Source organism: Bos javanicus, chromosome 11, assembly GCF_032452875.1.
Source record: "Bos javanicus breed banteng chromosome 11, ARS-OSU_banteng_1.0, whole genome shotgun sequence".
NCBI classification, from domain to species: domain Eukaryota; kingdom Metazoa; phylum Chordata; class Mammalia; order Artiodactyla; family Bovidae; genus Bos; species Bos javanicus.
This window is the reverse complement of record NC_083878.1, coordinates 73,107,321-73,127,732: the sequence shown is the minus strand read 5'-3', so window position 1 is coordinate 73,127,732 and position 20,412 is coordinate 73,107,321. Positions and strand designations below refer to the sequence as shown.

The window sequence follows — 20,412 nt, the reverse complement described above, 5'->3', positions numbered from 1 at the left end:
AAAATCTTGAAGATACGTTAGGTGTAAAAAGCAAAGTTCAGAGCATTGTGTATAATGCCACCATTTATGGAAGATACAGATGTGTGTGTGCATGTGTGTGTATGTATATGTATGTGCACGCATGCACGCATGTACATACAGAAACAAGAAACATTCATTTTTAAATAGTGGTTTAGGACCTAGAGAATATCTTCTTAGGTAAGTAAATGGTGAAGATTCTTCACCCTCTTTTCTCAATACAATAACTTTCTTGTATGGACACAACAGTAGTAAGAATAAGAACCTGAAGCTTTAGCAGCAGAGTGGATCCTTATTGTACTTAGCAGCAGCAGGGTAGGAAAAGAAACTTCCATCAAGAGAAGAAAATTCTTGACTAGAAAGGCCATTTTGTGGTAAAGGCTGTTTGTATACTGTGTAGAAGTTTGATTCCAACTGTTTGACTAGCTGTTAAAAAAACATGAACATGCTCAAAGATATCATTTACACATTTCCTTTGATAGTTGGTATCAAACTACCAAAGGTGAAATTTGAGATATTCAGCACATTGGTATAGGCTATATTCCTTTTGTTATTTTTTATTGGTATGTTTTAGTTTAATTTAGAATCCTAATTGAGGAAGAAGATAAAGTTCATGAGTAATTTAGTAGCACAGAGAAGAATGTTGAGTAATGGTAGGCAAATATAGTTAATAGAGAAGAAGGAATAAAAATTTTAAGGTACTATTCATGTGCAAAACAAAAATGACTAAAAATAATACAAAGAGAAGAATTTATAAAGAAGACAAATAGTTAAATCATATTATTAATCTTATGATTGAGGTAAAAATGAGTCTTCTAAAATAGAAAATGATTTTCTAGATGGAAAAAGATCTTTTTCTGTTTAATTTGAAGAAGCTTTGCTTTCAACTTGTTTCACTTGAAAGACCTACAGGTCTTTTGGAAATATTTTGGAAGCATTCTTAGGAATATACTCCAGCCGTGGCATGTGGGAATCTTTCAGCATCCTGGCTGAGAGGGAGTTATAGGAGCATGAGAAGAAAAATTGTAAAATGATAGATAATTGTGGTTTAGGCATTTTAAAATTGATACACTTTTGCCCAAGTTACTCTGCTCTAAATTGTAGGGAACTGGTTTTCCCTATAAAAGATTTTTAAAATCACTGATGTGGGGAGGGAGGAGGGAGGAGGGTTCAGAATGGGGAACACATGTATACCTGTGGTGGATTCATTTTGATATTTGGCAAAACTAATACAATTATGTAAAGTTTAAAAATAAAATTAAATTAAAAAAAAATAAAATAAAATCACTGATGGTTCTTCTAGTTATTCACAGTAAAAATAAAAACATTTCTGAATTTTCAGGTTTTAATTTTCAGGAATTTAAAGAATAAATATTCTTATTTAATCCAGATGCATCTGGAACATTTCAGTTCCAGGAAGTAAAGAAATGCTTAGAAAAAGGGGCATGCCAAAAAAACACAGGGCCAACCTAAAATAACTTCCAATGACAAAAATTAGGAAAATTTGATTAATAAAATAAATTATAATAGTATAATATTATACTATAACTCAAAACATGAGATATCTATGACTCCAATCTGATATAAATAAATGATTGAATAAAGAAATAAAAGAGAAAAGACAAGTCTTTCTTCAGTTTCAATTAATAAATACAGAAGGAATGAGGAAAATAGATAAATCATCACAGGAATAGCTGCTGCAACCAGGATCTAGGAATGAATGCTAAAATTCGTGGGTGAGAAAGGTTAAGAAGGAACAAGATATTGGCATAGCCTCAATTCTCTCCCTTGAAATATTTATTAACTACTGTGAGGATTTTAACATGTGTCCACAAATTCTTTGTTACTTTTTCCACTAGGAAGTGGAACTTAATTCTTCCCTTGAGTAAGGGCCAGAAGTGACTCTCTTCTAATAAATTGAGTTCAGAAAGGGAAAAATAATGAAGAAAACTGGCAGACACTGCTTCAACTAAGTGATCGAGTTAGTATCACTAGAAAGAAGTCATGTTGCTATCAAGTTCACTCTGATAAGAAGCAGAGGGTATTTTACCTCTGTGATACTCTTCCCTGGTGTCCATAACCCCAGTCTTCCAAGTGTCAAGGTCAAGGAGGATAAGGAAAGACTGAGAAACTGTCACACACTGGAGGAGATTAAGGAAGCATGACAAGTAAATACATGGACTGGAACCTGGAACAGACCAGTAATAGGGAATTAGTGGAAAAACTGATGTGGTCAGATCAAGCTTATCGAGTAGTATTGTGCTGGTGTTAATTTCTTAGTTTTGACAAGTACATCATGTTTACATAAGATTAGCATTAGAGGAAGCCGGATGAAGGGTATGAAGGAACTCTGTTCTATCTTTCCAGTTCTTTGTAAAACCTCAGATAACTTCAAAACAAAGTTTTCTTTAAAAGTCCTAATATATCCCTCATGTCCCTTTAGACATCACAAAATAACTAAAGAATTTTTTAAAAATAAAATAAAAGGGAACTTAAAACAGTGGGGTTTAGTTTTAAAGAATATTTGCCAATGTCATGCTGAACAGTAAGACAGTGGGCAGGATGAGTCAAGACTTGTCAGAGTTTTAAGGATGACAAATAGCAAAGTCACACTGTTACTTTGGAATGATGTTAAGTGCTTTTATATTAATAGCAACTTATAGTTAGCTTATTTCTTTAGATATTTCAAATAGAATGAAAAACATTTTTTATTAAAGCTCTAGGCTTTTGGTTAAATGATTTATTTTCTTCCTCCAGATATAAAGACTTGATGCCACATGATTTGGCTAGAGCAGCACTTTCGTAAGTAAATGCAGTTGCATTTTAGATCTTATTTACATTTGAAATAGCATGTCTAATAGAATTCCCATAGCTAAGATATGTTAACTTTATGTGGTGAGAAAAAACACTTAGTAGATTTTATAAGATTCATATAGTCTTCATTTTAGCCATGTGTGCTACACAAATTCAAGCAGGTGGTGAATGTCAGTGATCTTTATTTTGCAGGCTTGACGATCTCTTGGCATGATAGTATTCCTTAATGTACTGTAGCTAGCTGCAGATTATAGTGTAGGACTAGATCAGGCTAAAAACCAATATGTATATTTAATGGTTACCTCAGAAACTTCATTACTATATGAGGATAGCTGAACAGATTATGCAAATACAGATGCAGAACCTGTGTATACAGAAGACCAACTGTACTATGCCATTTTTACCTAATGGACATAAGCATCCTCAGAATTTCGTATCCCTGGTGGGGTGGGGGTGGAGGTGTGTATTTATCTAGAAAGAAGCCTAGAATGAGACATGAAGATTCCTCATTTTAGTTTTAGTAATTGTTATCATTTTGCCAATGGTGCTATGCTTAGTTGCTCAGTCATGTCCAACTCTTTGAGACCCCATGGACTGTAGCCCATCAGGACCCTCTGTCCATGGGGGTTCTCCAGGCAAGAATACTGGAGTGGGTTGCCATGCCTTCCTCCAGGGGATCTTTTCAATCCAGGGATTGAATCCAGGTCTCCTGCTCTAATTTTTTTTTCCCCAGACCAGGATCTGGTCAGAATTCATATTATTATGCAAATGAATGTATATCTTTAGTCTCTTTTAATTTAGGACATCCCCCCAATCCACCCCCCATGATAATGACTTTTTGAAAGGTCCAGGCCAGCTGTTTGTAGAATGTCCCACATTCTGGATGTATCTTTGTAGTAATATTTAACTTTCCTCGGTGAATTTCCTGTAAACTGAAAGTTAATCTCTAAGCTTGATTAGATTCAGGTTAAACATTTTTTGGTAAGAATGCTTCATAGGTAAAGCACATGGCTATTGCATCATGTCAAGAGGCACATGATGTGTAATGTTAAATCGAACCCTTTGGTCAGAGTGGTCAAACCACCAGATCTTTTGGTGATAAACGTGCATTTTTTTTCTTTTGCAATTAGTAAGTCATCTGTAAGGTGATATCTTAAGACCATATTCCCCAGCAACCTTTGACCAAGTGACTTTAGCATTCATTGATAATTTTTGCCTGGATTAGTTATTATGTTAGAGATTATACAATTTCGACTTTACTTATTCTTTTATTCCTCCTATATTTACTGGTTGGTATTTTTATGTAAAGAGCAGCTTTCCTTTTCAAAAAAATGATGTGGTTATATTGATATTTCAAATTTAAATTTAACATATTTGGGATTTTACTTCATCTCTTTAATTTTCTAGTTGTTTCTCTTTTCTTTTTGACTGAAAATTTTGGTTTATGTATCTGTTTTATCCTATTCCAAATTATTTTTTTCTTTCATTTTTTATTGGAATATTGTTGATTTACAGTATTAGTTTCAGGTACAACAGAGTGATTCAAAATTTTTATAGATTATATTCCAAATTATTGATGATTCTTTCTATTTAACTTCTTATTGCCAATTGAGCATCAAAAGTTGACTTTTTAAATCAGTCTTTAATTTATTTGATAATGTGCCACATGCTTGTCAAATTAAGGAAAAGATAGTCTCTACTTTTTTTAATTCAAAGTTAACCTTTTAACCAGAGTTAAGTGTAATGTTTTATGTGATGATCTGTTGCACTGTCTTGAATGTATGAAATGTTTCTTTGCTTTTAACTTCTGCTTGCAGGGGTTTGTTGCATCGGACCAGTGTCCCAAAGGATGTTGTTGATTATATCATCTTTGGCACAGTTATACAGGAAGTGAAAACAAGCAATGTGGCTAGAGAGGTGAGTCAAACTTTATGTTGTTTGAAGAGATTGATAGGAGAATCAATTTGAATTTTAGTTAATAGAATTTACTCTTTAAAAGCTATTAAAATTCACTAAAGTTATATTTAATTTAAAATGTGATTTTACTATTTGAATTATTTTATATTTAAAAAAATTATAAATCAAATGATGTACACTTTACTAGTATATGTTTATGCTATATTATAAATCAAATCAATTATTTGAGCTGGTTTTGGATATGTTTGTGTTTCTTTTAGGAAAACAGAGATTTGGGCAAAGCATGGCTGATGTGACTTTTTGTACTGTGAGATATAGCGACCTCCAATCAACTTAAAATTTCCATTTTACAGAGAACTTATTTCATACCCATGGTTTTTGTTGGAGGGAGTTGTGCTTATTCATTTGTTCCCTTTGACTAGTGGACACATAGGGCATTTTTTTTTCTTAACTAGTTCATAAAAGTTTACCTTTACCCCAGTTGGCAGAGCTCCACGTACTGTTTATTGAGCAACTGAGATAATGAGAGGCCTTGGCACTTCTGCGGCATGTCCCACAGTCATTTCGTAATGAAGACTCCAAAAACGTTTTCTGAGCTTTGTTTCCATTCGCAAGTGGCTATTTGGATAAAGTTGGCTCCAAAGCACATTTCAGTGTGCTGAGCATTTTCTGTATTTCTAGTTTGTGCTTGCCATACTATTGCGTTCAGTATAGTTGGAAGGGCTGTAACTTTCACCACTGTCAGCCAAGAGAAAGGAAAAGGAGTAGGACTGGAAGTATGTGTTTTGTCCCACCTTTTTACTCATCAGTAAATGTGCAAAAGTAAATGTTCAAACTGTTGAAGGCCTGGTGTTACGCAAGTCTACAATAATCAACTGCTGTTGTATATTGTAAGGGAGGCAGGAAAGAATTAAGAACAGGAAGAGGTTTTTTTCCCCGCCTCCTAATTTTTTGGAGTTTTCTTGATCTTCACACTTCTAAATGTATCAAACATGACAATTTCATGAATATATCAAATTATTCATAATACATTTTCAATTCTTATATTCTAGGGAAAAAACCAAAGTGACTCTTAAAGGAGCACTTAAAAGTAAATGTTGAATCTGTTTCAATTTTCTCTATATTTGATATATCTAGATATATATATCTAGCCTTATTTTTTTCTAAATTTTTTTTCTGGAAATTTTATATCCATGTGCAAATCTCAGCTATTGATTGACATGTGGTAGATCCCTCTCCTGGCCCTGTACTAATAATACTGAAGGCTGAATTCAGGGAATATAAGAATGTCTTTTTAAAGTTGTTTTGCAACCTGAAGGCTGCTGTGACTTCCAGCAAGTGTAATAATAAAATCCTGAAAGGCTTCTGATGCTGAGTTCCCATGAACCTGACTTTAATGAAAGCCTCAGCTTATTTCCCTGCTCTCCAATTTACCTAAGAGACATCTTCCTCCTTTCCCTTCATTGCACCATCTAGAGCCTAAGCTTGCCTTGAGATCTATTCAGACTTTAAATAGAAGCACGGAGACAAGGTTCACCAGCAACCACTTCTATTTAAAGTTCCTTCAGTCCTGAGGGTCACTTGGAGCCAAGGGTGTGACACTTGCTAGAAAGGATTGCATGAGGATCAGGCCAGTACGACCTGAGTGCCCTTTACCCTTGCCTTACTGGGGAGCTCTTCTCCCCTTCCCGGTGGAGACTTGCCTTTCTCTTCCTTTTGGGTTGGTTTACATCAAGAGGCTGATGTGCAGTTGCCAATAGGTACTTTTCAGCAAAGTGAAGTATAAAGCTGAAAATCAGTTAAGAAACTGAACCCTCTGATTTCGGCTTTGGAAGCATGTTAATCTTATCAAGTGATAGGAAATCTTGTATTCTGAGGATTGTTAAATAGTTTCAGAAAAAATTAATTCCCTCAATAGGAACCAGAATTTCATAGTAAGTGGTGGTGGTCGGGGACATGAGGTGTTGAGAGTTTTGTTTTTAAAGTGAAACTTTAATATTATAAAAATAAGTATTGAATATTTGATTTTTGCACCTATGCATCAGTTCTTTACATGAACAAAAATAGAATCAGGCGTTCATTGTTTTTTTTGGCAGTGTAATTAACTCAATAAATAGCATAATAAAATATTAGATATCCTTTTTCCATTTTTGCAAGATTAATGGAGGGCCTCAGTTTTTCTCAAGGTCCTTCAAATTAATTCTCTTTTGAAACACCTCTTATGTCATCTTCCTGACCAGTTTCCTTGTTTCCAGTTGTTAACTTGTCTAGTCCTTATTTTTCAGAGACTCACTTGTAGCCAAAGCAGTTTTCCAAAATTTTTTCATTCACTTGAACTCTTGGATACTTGGCATGTTTTCCAACTCGGCTTTGCTTTGGATTGACAGTGAGCTGTCTGAAATATCAGGCAGTCAGTGAAAGTAGAGACGAATGTAGAGCAAGCCAGGGACCTGTGTGGGAATCTGTTGATGAATGGTCAGTTCTTTAGAAATTATTTTCATATCTGAAAACTTTGCTTTACTTCTAAGCCTTATAACTGCAGGAATACAGGTCATGAGAATCTCACCCCATGATATATTTCATCATTCCACCAACCATATGTAGCAGGTTTACTTTAGGTCTATTTGAAAATTTAAATGAGTTAAAATCAAATTATGTATTAATGTTCTTAGAAGTGCTGGGGAAAGCATTGCTAAGAGAGGAGGTGAACTGCCAGAGGACTGTAGGTTTGTATACCACACTAGAAAATCACTGCAAGGAATTTGGCAGTGCTTATTGATTAACAGCTAGATAAAAAATTCGTAAACCATTTCCATAATGGGCTTAGTTGTATTTTAAATATTCCTCTGTGAGATGTTAGCTCCTTTCCTGATTTACCATACAGTGAAGTACTGCTCACAGCATTGCTCACAGTGAAGTACTCACTCACATATTGCACTTCCTTTGTAAGTGATCATTGCATTCACTGTATTTCCTGAAGGCTGCCCTCGGAGCTGGCTTCTCTGACAAGACTCCTGCTCACACTGTCACCATGGCTTGCATCTCTTCCAACCAAGCCATGACCACAGGTATGTATTTTTTTGACAGCAGAAGGTACATGTTGGTTCTCCTTTGTCTTTTCTATGATCATTAAACATTATTCTTAACAGAAATAAATGATCTCTGAATTTGTGTGTTTCAGAAAATACGGTAGCATTTACATTTTTTTATTTTTGACAGTAGTTCTCCACCTTTTTCTTGCCCTCCATACCTGAGGACCACAACCATTTGTGTAATGTCTCCATCAGTAGTGTGGCTGGCTATCACAGGGATTATTAACTGCAGGGGGTGCTTCTGGATTTGAGGCAGGAGGAGTTTATCACCTGCTAGGTTTTAAGATTAGGTGATTCTAGCATGATACTCCCCCATGAAGATGGTGGCCCTCCCTCCACCATCATCATAGCGATAAATCACTGACTTGGATGGTACAGCTCTTTGCTCTACTTTTCCCCCACATCTTGGCCTTTTTATAATTATTTACAAATTCTCACAACAAACTTAGCAAATCTGTGGAACATTTTGTAACACCAGCCCTTACTGTGAAAAGACAGGAAACCTGAAAGATACAGTAATCATGTGCTCTCTTAGTGACATCAAGGCCAAGTGGCCAGTCCATCATAAAGGTGGCAGGGAATAAGCTGGAGGCAGAAATGGGGGCATTCTCCACTCTGCACAGCATGTGACTGCTTCCAGTTAGAGCAACATAGTACTTGCCAGTGGCCAAAGGGCAGAGGGCAGGGGGCTGCCTTACATCTAAAAGCCATACTTTATCTAGCTTGTAGTAGAAACTGAAATTATAGGAAAAAGAGTTGTTACCAAAACTGAAGCTGGAAACATGTGAAATATGCCACATGTTCTGCTTTAGAATATGATTTGTTTGAGAATTGGTCCCGTGGATACTTCCAAAAGTTGATGTCCCTGTAGCCTGAATGAAATTTGTTTTCTCTAGTGCACTGAATGTATTTTGAGTCAGTCAAAAAAATTATCCTAATCCCTCTGAAAAGATAAAAACCTGAATTACACATATTGTACAGTGCTAATAACTATTGTACAATTTTTAAGTCAAGCCTAAATTTAAGGGAAAAAAAAGAAGCTTAAATTACCAGAGGTCTGTTAGTTTATGCAAAAGATGCTCATGTGCATATGACCTGTGCCCGTGCCCTGTAGCTGTCGGCCTGATTGCTTCCGGCCAATGTGACGTGGTCGTGGCAGGTGGTGTAGAGTTGATGTCTGACATCCCTATTCGCCATTCAAGGAAAATGAGGAAAATGATGCTGGATCTCAATAAGGCCAAGACTCTGGCTCAGCGACTCTCTATAATCTCTAAATTCAGATTGAATTTCCTATCGCCAGAGGTAAGACTCGTGAATGCTAACATAAAGACTTATGTTGCCAAAGCATCCCACTGCAGAGATTTAGATAGATAAGATGGCATGGGTTCAGTTATGTTCTATAGCTGTGAATTCTGTTAGTTACAAGGAAAGGTTAATTATTAGGTCAAGACAGAGAAAAAAATAGCAGTTAGAAGATTTGAATTTGGAAGCCCCTTTTTTAGAGATGCCTTGCGGACAAAGAACTTCCCTTGACCTAATCCTGATTGATCGTAGACTTTAACTTCCCCAGATAGCCCTAGGTGTGGTATAGCACCTGTTAACAGTGTACCTGGTCCCGAACATCTCCTTTCCCAGCTTCCTGCAGTGAGTGAGTTCTCCACCAGTGAGACCATGGGCCACTCTGCAGACCGACTGGCTGCTGCCTTTGCTATTTCTCGGGAGGAGCAGGATGAATACGCATTGCGCTCTCACAGCCTGGCCAAAAAGGCACAGGATGAAGGACTCCTTTCTGATGTTGTGCCCTTCAAAGTACCAGGTAAAACAGCTTGCTCAGCTTTGTAAAGAGAAATGCTTCTTGATATTGTTAGAGAGTTCTGAATTTCTTCTAAAACTCCAAAAACCCTAAGTGATTTTCAATGAATATTTCCAAAATACTCAGCTTTTATTCTTAAATATTGACTCAGGTTTCAATTTTTGTTGTAACATACGTAAGCATTTTAAAGAGATGTTTTGTAAGTCTCCTTTAGGTCTGGCAGATATATTTTAGTTCTTACGTGCATGCCTGTTTTTAAAGTTCTGTATTTATAAGTCTTCTGTAAAGAAGAGCCAAAAGTAAATGAATATCTTAAGAAAATAAGTGATCCTTTTTAATGTTAAATCATTTAGATTATTTCCCAAATGTCCTAAGAGTTTGCTTTCGTATTTGGTAACATCTTGATAACTATAAAGAGCCTTCTTTTTAGTGAATAGTTATGGTTTACATTTTATTTGTTCTTGTAATTTTAAAGCATATTTCTCTGTAGAAGATATATAATGCTTATTGAGCTTAGAGTTAAAAATTCCATATTTTTATAGGAAGAGATACAGTTACACAAGATAATGGGATTCGTCCTTCCTCTCTGGATCAGATGGCCAAACTAAAACCTGCATTCATCAAGCCCTATGGCACAGTGACAGCTGCAAATTCTTCTTTCCTGGTAACTATGTGTGCTATATGTGTTTACTAGTGATCTTTTATATTTGTGTATTCTCAATAGGAAAGCCTAAAATATATGTACTTGTGTGTATTACGAATAGAGACTTAAAAACATACTTACTCAGACTTCCCTGGTGGCGATGTGGATAAGAATCCACCTGCCAATGCAGGGGACACAGGTTCAATCTGTGGTCTGGGGAGATTCTGTAGGCTGTGGAGCAACTAAACTTATGCACCACACTATTGAGCCAGAGCTCTAGAGCCCACCAGCCGCAACTACTGAGTGAGAGAGTCATTTCCTAGGCAGGTTGATAAGTCTAGGGGTCCCCAAAGAGAGAGGGGTCTGGAATTCTCAAGGAGGAAGAAAGGACAAACTTTCTTTTTTTTCCTCTACATTCCTTAGGATTATATAACAATAATGTATCCTGCCTGAGGACAGTCTCTGGATTAAACCTTCTAGCTAATCCTGTTATCTTAAAATGTAAATTATGGGAGTAGGTCTGCTGAGGTCTTTACAACCTCCAGACATTCTTTTGATTCCTTGTAACGACTAATTGGAGAGTATATAACTACATTGCTAACCCTAACACTTTCTGCCCCCTTCTAGCTTTCTCTATCTCCTTTATATTTTAATAAAACTTTAGTACACAAAAGCTCTGAGCGATCAAGCCTTGTCTCTGGCCCCGGATTGAATTCTTCTCCTCTGGAGGCCAAGAATCCTGGCATCATTTTGTGGTTCAGCAACAACTTTTCATGAGCCCACCTGCCACAGTTACCGTTGGCCACAGCCCACATGCCTAGAGCCTGTGCTCCACAACAAAGAGAGCCACCACAATGAGAAGCCTGCCCACCACAACTGGGGAGTAGCCCCCACTTGTCACAACTAGAGAAAGCCCTCACGCAGCAACAAAGACCCAACACAGCCAAAAATAAATAGAATATACTTATCTATTACAAACACTATTAAAACAGAATCCGTTTTTAAAACCATAAAAATCACCTGATCCAGTCACCATTCTAATACAAAAACACTGTTCTCAAAAAAAAAAAAAAAAAAAAAAGCTGTTCTCTTCAGTCACTTCAGCAGTCAAAAAATTTTGCCTGCCTGTGCTGGGCACTGGAGGTAAAAAGAATAGTTAATTGTAGTGAGAAAGTTCTGTGATGACTGTAAGCATTGACTCTTGAAGAAGATACATAGTTGGGTGAGTAAGAGAGTCTTCTTAGAGGAGGTAATACTTGATCAGTGAATCTTGAAGGAAGGGTACAAGCCAATTTAAGAAGTGTATAAAAGGCTTTCTAGGCAAAGGGAATGGCAAATGCAACTTTGGGAGTTAGGAGAACAAAGGGCCTCTTTGGAGAAAAGCCTGGTTGGAACACAGGATATGAATTTAGGGAGTCGTCTATGACTTGGAGGACAGGGAAACCTGGCATGCTGCAGTCCATGGGGTCACAGAGAGTCAGATACAGTTTAGCAACTGAGCAACATAAGACTTGAAAAGTAGGCAGAGAGAATGACAAGATACTTTTTCTAGTTCTGATTGTTAGAAAATTATGTTTTATGTTGACCCCCAAATTACTTTCCTATAAGCATCATGGAGTAAATCTACTCTCATTTTTGGTTGTTATTTTACTTGTATGCAGGTAGCTTCATGTCCTTGCTTGGGTTTTTTTTTCTTTCCTCCTCTATTAAATGTCCCTCTTGATTCTGCTTCTGCTTGTGAGATGTGATTTCCCTCCTTCTACCTTGGGTGCAGTCTTCAGGATATAGTTCATCTGGTCAGTGTTTCTTTTTACAGTATCATTCTCCTACCCAGACATACAGTCTAGAAAGAAACACAGGCAAATGTTTGATATATTTGACCTTGATAAATGACAATTTAATGCCTGCTCTTGAGCTTAGGAAAGGATACCTGAGGTGATTTTAACAGGATGGTGTACCACCTGGTAAAACCTGAGCAGTGAAGGACTGGTTAGATGGTTATTTCTAAAACCAAATTGGATGATAGGTTCATATGGCATCGGTTACACTCTTGGCAGATCTGAACCCCCTTGAATACTTGTGAGGTGTGCAAAAGGTTCAGGTTTATTCATCAAAATCAGAAACACAAGTCATTAGAGGTAATACATCACAGATACATGGGTTTTCAGAGATGCTGTTAATGCACCGTATTCATTGCAGTTTTTCACAATTGCACATTGAATATAGTAATATGATGTTATTATGTATAGTCACCTGTGTTTCCAGACTTTATGGCCACCTTATTGGTAGTGGCTGCATAGCCTCTTCAGAGTTACTGAGTTAAAAAAATATGGTCTGAAATTACGGTAGAGATTATTTTAATTTTGTCAATTCTAGACAGTAGTTTCTTTTTCTTTGGAATTTTGTGGGTTTTTTTTTTTTTTTTTTGAGCTTTTTCTTTTGAAACAGTAGTAAAGGCCTTTTGTGAGTAGTACTAATTTGTCCTCCACTTCTTCTTTGTGGTTTGCTTGTTATAGAGTCTTTAAATTGAAGAAAATCATGTACAAGCCACAGGCAAGAAACAGCTGAGAAGCAATCCAGAAAATATAAAAATAAATCAGTAAAGAAGAGATTTGGGGGAGGATTAATTCACAAAATCCCTCGTATTCTGTGCCAAAAGCAAAAAACTTCTAGTTTATTATGAATACATATTGAGTTACCAATTCTCATCATTCATTTTGATAATTATGATACTTTTTGAATAGACTTTTCTACCCTCATCTGCCCAAAATGGGTCAGTGTGTGTGTGTCAAATTGTGACTTAATGATGGATAAAATGGAAAGATTTTGTTATAGAGAGTCACTCTGTAAGTGTGATGTGTTGGTAAATTTAGGAACAGAGCATAGAAGATGGCTGAAGAAATAGCACCAGGTAGGCTGCAGTTATTTAACATTTTTGTTCCAATTAACATTTCAGACTGATGGTGCGTCTGCAGTGCTGATTATGGCAGAGGAAAAAGCTCTGGCCATGGGTTATAAGCCGAAGGCATATCTGAGGTAAAGTAAGTATTCAAGTAAGTTTCCTCTGGTTTCTTTACTTTAGTACAGAGCTCACCCTTCTGTTTTTTACCTAGGGATTTCATGTACGTGTCCCAGGATCCAAAAGATCAGCTTTTACTTGGGTAGGTAGCAATGTATATTCTTGGATTATTCTAGAAAATATTGGTTACCCATGTTTATTACATAGATTTTAAAAGTATATAAAGCACTGAGTTCATAATTGTTTTGTAAGTTGGGTTTTAAAATAATAATCCTTTATGTTGTGTTATCGTTTTATAGTTTTATCACTTTTCTACTTTTTCCTATGCTTTTCTACTACAGTTATCATATATATACAACTTTATATCCTTTTTTACATTAAGATGTCATAAGCATTTTTTTATACTGCTACTTACTCTGCAACACAATTAGAATAACTTTTTATAAAACCCTCCTAATGTTTAGATAGACTCCTCTCCCTTCCTCACAAGGCTGTACCCTCACTAGCCTCCATCATGTTATTTAACTAGCCATGCCCCTTATGCTCTGCTGTTTGAGCTCTGTGTTCTTCTGGCTCTTCACATTATTAACTTGCCCTTCTCTTTTATTGTCTGCTTGCTTATCTCTTTCTCTGAGTCTAGAATATCAACTGCAGAGGGCAGAGGCCATGTCTGTTCAGTTTACTGTTGTATCAACAACACTTTGTTTGTACAGTAGAATCAGTGAATGAGTAGAGGACTTTCTAATAACTGTAAAATTCAGTTTGGGGAATATGAAAGAGTTCTTTAGTTTAAAATGAAAGTTTTAATATTGTATCACTAAATTTTTTCTTCTCAGACCAACGTATGCTACTCCAAAAGTTCTGGAAAAGGCAGGATTAACAATGAATGATATTGATGTTTTTGAATTTCATGAAGCTTTCTCAGTAAGTCACTTTAAAGACACATATCAAAGGACTATAATCATTTAATATGTGTGAAACAAGTAGAGCTTTATGTTTGAAGTACTGACTTAACACTACTGGGAGGAAATCCAGGGCTACACCCACAGTGTTGAAAAACATATCTTTTGAAGCTATTTCTTTGAGGCCCTTCAGAAGTATCAGGTTGTTTCTTTAGAAAATATTCATGGAAAACTGATATAAAGATTTCCTTAGCTCTAAAGTTAGACAAACTCATGCATAAAAGAAAGCCTTGAGGGATTTTACTACAAGAAGGTCTTTATTGAGTTATTTTCCTTTCTAGGGTCAGATTTTGGCTAATTTGAAGGCCATGGATTCTGATTGGTTTGCACAAAACTACATGGGTAGAAAAGCCAAGGTAAGTTTCTGGTTAAAAATATGCTTGAGGAAAAAAAAGATATGCTTGAGGGATTTTCCTGGCAGTCCAGTGGTTAAGGCTCCATGCTTCCACTGCATGGGATGTGGGTTCTATCCCTCGTGAGGGAATTAAGATCCTGTATGCCACACAGTGTGGCCCGCCCTCCCCCACCAAAAAAACCCTTTGAATTTCCAAAGCACTATGATATTTGGAGCTTTAATACCTGCTAATAAAAATATGAAGAGGAAGGCTGCTGCTTCTTAGGAAAATTTTTGTGTGTTATTTCATGTATTTATTTCTTAGTTGAAAAATACCTCCTGGAAATTCTTTGGAAAAAATAAAAGCAAAAACTCAAATTGTCTTTTGTTTATCCACTCTGATGTCAGATGAAAAATAAACAGGGCTCTTGGCTTTCAGAATTGATTTGGAATTTCTTTTGTAGTCAAATAGCATATGGTGGGTCTTTAAGAAAGTTATTTCCTTCTATTGCTATTACTTCCTGTTACTCAGAGCCTGGCCTGATTTTTAAGTAAATTCACCTTTTTATTTGTGTTTATTTTTGTGGGAGCCAGGTTGGATTGCCTCCTTTGGAGAAGTTTAACAACTGGGGTGGATCACTGTCTCTGGGGCACCCATTTGGAGCCACTGGCTGTCGGTTGGTCATGGCAGCTGCCAACAGGTTACGGAAGGAAGGAGGCCAGTATGGTCTAGTAGCTGCCTGTGCAGCTGGAGGGCAGGTAGGTCACAGAAGCTTAATAGGAGTTTCCAGAAAGTTATTTTCTGGAAACAAACTCATCCAAGAATGTTTGATTTATCTTAATTCGATACAGTCTTAGAGTGATTTTTCTGATGACACACAACTGGGGAAAAAAAGCCCATTTTTGAGGGCTGGGGAGTACAACTTCAATCCTGAGAGTACTTTGAATGAAAGAAGCTATTTAAATCCAAAATTTTTTCCCCCTAAAATAATGTTTACAGGTTTTATTTATAAAAGTTACATGTGCTCATTATGGAAATGATGGAAAATACAAAAAGTATGTAGAAAATAAGACTAGAATCACTTATAATCTCATCAGACACTATCATTAATCATACTTTGATATATTTTCTTCTTTAATAATAAAATTTTATTCATTTAGTCACCTTGAGACCTTATCTATAAAATCTCTCCAAGAGGAAAACTGTCTTTCTTGAGAAGTAAACTATACAATGGAGAATTAATTTACCTCTGGATAACTTATTGCTATTTAGCTGGGGAAAATTTTGTTTTCTACGGGTTTTTTCTATCTGTTTTACTTGTGTTACCGACAAAACTTCCTACCTGTAGCGTTTCACTGTGGGACTACAATCCAAAGGAAGGCTGGCTGTAATCTGGTTTTTTTTTTTTTAACCCTGCTGGAAACAGATTTGATTTTTCACCAGATAATAGAATCTATCTGTTGCTGACCAAGATGAATAAGATATGTAAAAGTATAAACATCTTGCATTTAAAAGCCTTTATTTATAGCTTTTCCTCAGAGACTTTGAAAAAGCAAGGGGTCAGTTATTTTTAGGTTAGAATTTTTTAGACTTCATGATTGGAAGTATTTCTAATCTGGGTAACTTCGTTTACGGAAAACCATGGTTGGTCGGGACTGGAGCCCTCCTTATCTTTCTATGCCAAGATTCACTGGGGGAGATAACTGGTGCACAACGCTGTACATAGTGCGTAGTCCACACCAGTCAGTGTCCTTTGGTTTTGAGTGTTTGTTCCCTAATTTTTTAATCTAGCACATAGAGGATTAGTAACCTAATGCTAGATGGTTTGCAAATGAACAGAGAATAATATCCAATGTTATTACTTTCCTCTAGAAGTTTAAGTGTAGTGAGGAAGGAGATGATGCATTCTAGACACTAGATTCAACTTGGCATTGTTTCATTGAGAGCCAAGTGAGTGCTGTATAGACATGATTAGATCAGAGGAGGAATCCGTCATTGGATCTAGAGCAGGATTTCTCAGCTTTGGCACTAGTAACACTTTGGGCTAGGTAATTTTTTGTTTGGCTGGCAGGATTGTGCTGTGTGTTGTAGCGTGTTTAGCATGGTCTCTGTCCACTAGATAACAGTAGCAAACAACCCCCCTCATTACCCCCTCTCCCTGTCTCACCATATACACACAGCTGGGACAATCAGAAATATCTCCAGACAGTGCTGAATGTCCTCTGGGGAGGGTGGAGAGCAAAATCACTGCAGTTGGGCATCACTGATGTAGAATACTATAATAGATTTGGGACATGAAAATAACACAGCTTAAATAAAACAGGAGAAGAAATATTCTAACTTATTATGTATCCTTCTAGGACAACCCCAAGTCAGTCAGACCTTCCCACCCCTGTTCTTTTGTTTGATTGTGCCTGTATCAAGGGCATTTAACAGTTTGTTTTGAACTACAGTGTATACTAGATTGAGGATAGAAACCACGTAACGAAACTTTGTACCCACACAGTGTTTAACTCAGTGCCTTGTAAATAATAGTTCCTTAATAAATACTCCAGTACTTTGGCCACCTCATGCGAAGAGTTGACTCATTGGAAAAGACTCTGATGCTGGGAGGGATTGGGGGCAGGAGGAGAAGGGGACGACAGAGGATGAGATGGTTGGATGGCATCACTGACTTGATGGACGTGAGTCTGAGTGAACTCCAGGAGTTGGTGATGAACAGGGAGGCCTGGCGTGCTGGGATTCATGGGGTCACGAAGAGTCAGACACGACTGAGCGACTGAACTGAATAAATATTGTGGGGATTGAATTGAATCTAGAAGTAGGGAGATTAGTTAAACTGTTAACTGGATTGATAACAGTCCAGAAGAAAGAATGATTATGATTATCAGATAGGATTTAGACTCGTGACATCATACATTCCTATACTAGGGTTAAACTAGGGAGGTAACTGTACTGTGCCTAGTACGTGGGAAGGGGTTTTCTACTTTTTGACTATTGTGGGACCGCAGCTTATCATCTCCACATGCATAGAGTAGTAAAGAAGAGACCAGGCTTTGGAATCATCTGGTTTCAAGTCCTGACCCTGTTATTTGATAGCTTTCTGGATTTGGTGAGTAATGTAACCTTTTTACATTTTTAAATAAAAAGCCCCCATTTTTCTTATCTTTCTCACAAGAAAGAAAACTGTTGTCAAATTCACTGTATTGTGTTTATTTTTATACAGCTAAAAAAAGCCACTGTGGCTTATTTTAATAGCAACCACTTATGGAGCATCTACTAGAAATCAGATTCTACTAGGCAGACTTTGATACACACATGTATGCATGTATGTGTGTGTGTGGTGTATGTACACACACACATTGTATGCTATCGCTTAATTTAATGCTCACAAAAATACTTTGATGTGGGCGCCATGAGCCCCATTTTACAGAGGAAGTTGAGGTTCAGAGTGGCTAATAATTTTCCCAAGATCACACAGTGTTTGAATGGCAGAGTCAGGATTGAGTTCCAAAGCCTGTACTTTTCCCATGGTTCTCTGCTGCCTCCATACTGGCTGGATTCATTGCCTTTCATTGCTCTAATTGGACTTCTTTTTTCTTTTACAGGGCCATGCTATGATAGTAGAAGCTTATCCAAAATAATAGATCCAGAAGAGGTGACCTGGAGTTTCTGTGCAGCACTCGGCCTAGGCAATGCCATTTCAATGCACTATTCAATGATATCTCTAGTTCCCAGCTCCTCTTAGGAAAGCAAAATTTGTGGCCTTTTGTTCAATACTTTGCAATTAAGCCTTTCCAGTGTTCTGAGCTTTCCAAGAATCACAGCTTACTCCTCTTTCAGGGATTCCTTAGTTACCAGAATCTCTCACAGTGATAAGTTCAAGCAATTGTTTTTGGTCTCTATTTTCATTAAGGACTGAATGAGTGGCTGCAGTTTTGGAAAGAAACTAGGTGAGATTTGGGATCACCTTTGTAACATTTGCAAATTATAACTCATTCCTATCTGTGACCTAACGATAAACGTTTCCTATAAAACACAAAACCGGTGTGCCTAAATTAACTTAATTATGGGAAAATAATTCAGAATCTAAGCATCACTGAAAATTTACAGTAAATGTTTAGATGTATAAATACCTTGTTAAAAGTGTTAGTCATGTCCAACTCTGTGACCCCATGGACTGTAGCCTGCCAGGCTCCTCTGTCCATGGATTCTCCAGGCAAGAATACTGGAGTAGGTTGCCATTCCCTTCTCCAGAGGATCTTCCTGATGCAGGGATCTAACCCACATCTCCTACATTGCATGCAGATTCTTTACCATCCGAGCCAACAAGGACGCCCATGTTGGTTAACCTTAATAAAGTAGAAAAGTTTGAGAATCATTTGCCTTGTTTTATTAGAGGTAAGAGGTGGTTCTCTTGTTTTAGAGACAGATTTTGCCTTGGACTGCTCATTTGTAACTTCTAACCATTTTGGTCCACCATGAGGCCGCTAGGAACATAAAGTCCTGCTTTAGAATAACACCATTTTTTCCCCATTGTCCAATTGAAGTAAATTTATTTTATTACTGTTTGGAGATGTTTCTGTTTGCCAGGTGTAAAGAAATTTTAAAGATTTGGTCCACATACTAAAAATCCTCAGTTTTTTGACAACCAAACTGCATTGAATAACATGTGTGCTCGTGCTTTGAAGCAAAGTCTCAGCTGCAACCATTTATGTGAATGTTGTTTAGATGTATGAAAGTTACTGGCAATCAGAATCATTCTCTAGTTCAGGGACAGTTTAGGCAAGGGAGCAAGTGCTAACCTCTTAAAAGGTTATTTGAGGATCCCAGCATCATTTCCCCATGATTTCATTGGTAAATTCTACATAACTTGAATTTTTAATGCTGTAAATCAGTATATTTACAAATCACAAGTATTTACTCTAGATAAGTGAAATATAAAAGGTAAAAAACTTTTTTCAATTTAGGGAAAAATACCGCTATTGGGATGGGTACTTTTTTTTAAACAAGACAGTAAAAGTGTTACCATAAAAGAGAAGATGTATAAGTTGGCTTAAGTTGAAATAAGAACGTTTGTTCTTTATATGATAGAGCAGCAAGAGAAGCCACAAATGTGGTGAAGATACAGATACAACTTAACAAAGAATGTGCATATATGTATATATATATATATCTATATATATATATTTTACAAAGGTATATTATACATGTGATAGAGATACCTCTTTTATATCTTTGTCATATACATAGGATAGATATCTTACAAAATATACATGATATAGATATATTTTACAAAGGATCTGGGATATATACAGAATTCCTGTAAATGAGTAAGAAGAGAGCATGGTAAAAACTGGCAAAAGATATTAACAGGTTTTTTTTTTATAAAATAATACACAAATGGAGAATAAACATAAAAAGATGCTCATATGCTCATTAGTCGTCAAGAAAAACCAAACTAAGATCATGATGAGGTATTAGTTTATGCCTACTAGACTGGCAAAAATAAACAGGACTGAGAACACTAAGCGTTAGTGAGAATGTGGACAATAGGGACTTTTTATACCTGCTGGTAAGAATACAAATTGCTACAACCATTGTAGAAAACAGTCTGGCATTATCTTGTACATTTGAATATGACACATGGCTTATAGTCCAGCATGTCCGCTCTTAGGTATATTTCCTGAAGAAACGTGCACACGAGTTATCAGGAGACGTGTACAAGAGTGTTGATAGCAGCATTGCTCTTTAATAGCAAAATATTATAAATAAAAAATGTTCATCCACAGCAAAATT

General features: G+C 36.6%; 1 protein-coding gene across 4 annotated transcripts in view; it reads left to right on the top strand.

Annotated features, from left to right (window-relative positions):
• HADHB (hydroxyacyl-CoA dehydrogenase trifunctional multienzyme complex subunit beta) overlaps positions 1-18,994 on the top strand; it is a 30,125-nt gene extending 11,131 nt beyond the window's left edge. For all 4 annotated transcript variants that reach the window (XM_061433081.1, XM_061433080.1, XM_061433079.1 and 1 more), the window contains 12 exons: positions 2,776-2,820; positions 4,650-4,749; positions 7,730-7,817; positions 8,956-9,143; positions 9,477-9,657; positions 10,197-10,318; positions 13,254-13,333; positions 13,411-13,458; positions 14,153-14,240; positions 14,560-14,634; positions 15,207-15,371; positions 18,222-18,994. In XM_061433081.1, coding sequence (XP_061289065.1) covers positions 2,776-2,820; positions 4,650-4,749; positions 7,730-7,817; positions 8,956-9,143; positions 9,477-9,657; positions 10,197-10,318; positions 13,254-13,333; positions 13,411-13,458; positions 14,153-14,240; positions 14,560-14,634; positions 15,207-15,371; positions 18,222-18,257 — 1,216 coding nt within the window. In that variant the 3' untranslated portion in view covers positions 18,258-18,994. The remainder of the gene's footprint in view (positions 1-2,775; positions 2,821-4,649; positions 4,750-7,729; positions 7,818-8,955; positions 9,144-9,476; positions 9,658-10,196; positions 10,319-13,253; positions 13,334-13,410; positions 13,459-14,152; positions 14,241-14,559; positions 14,635-15,206; positions 15,372-18,221) is intronic.
• The last annotated feature ends 1,418 nt before the right edge of the window (positions 18,995-20,412 follow it).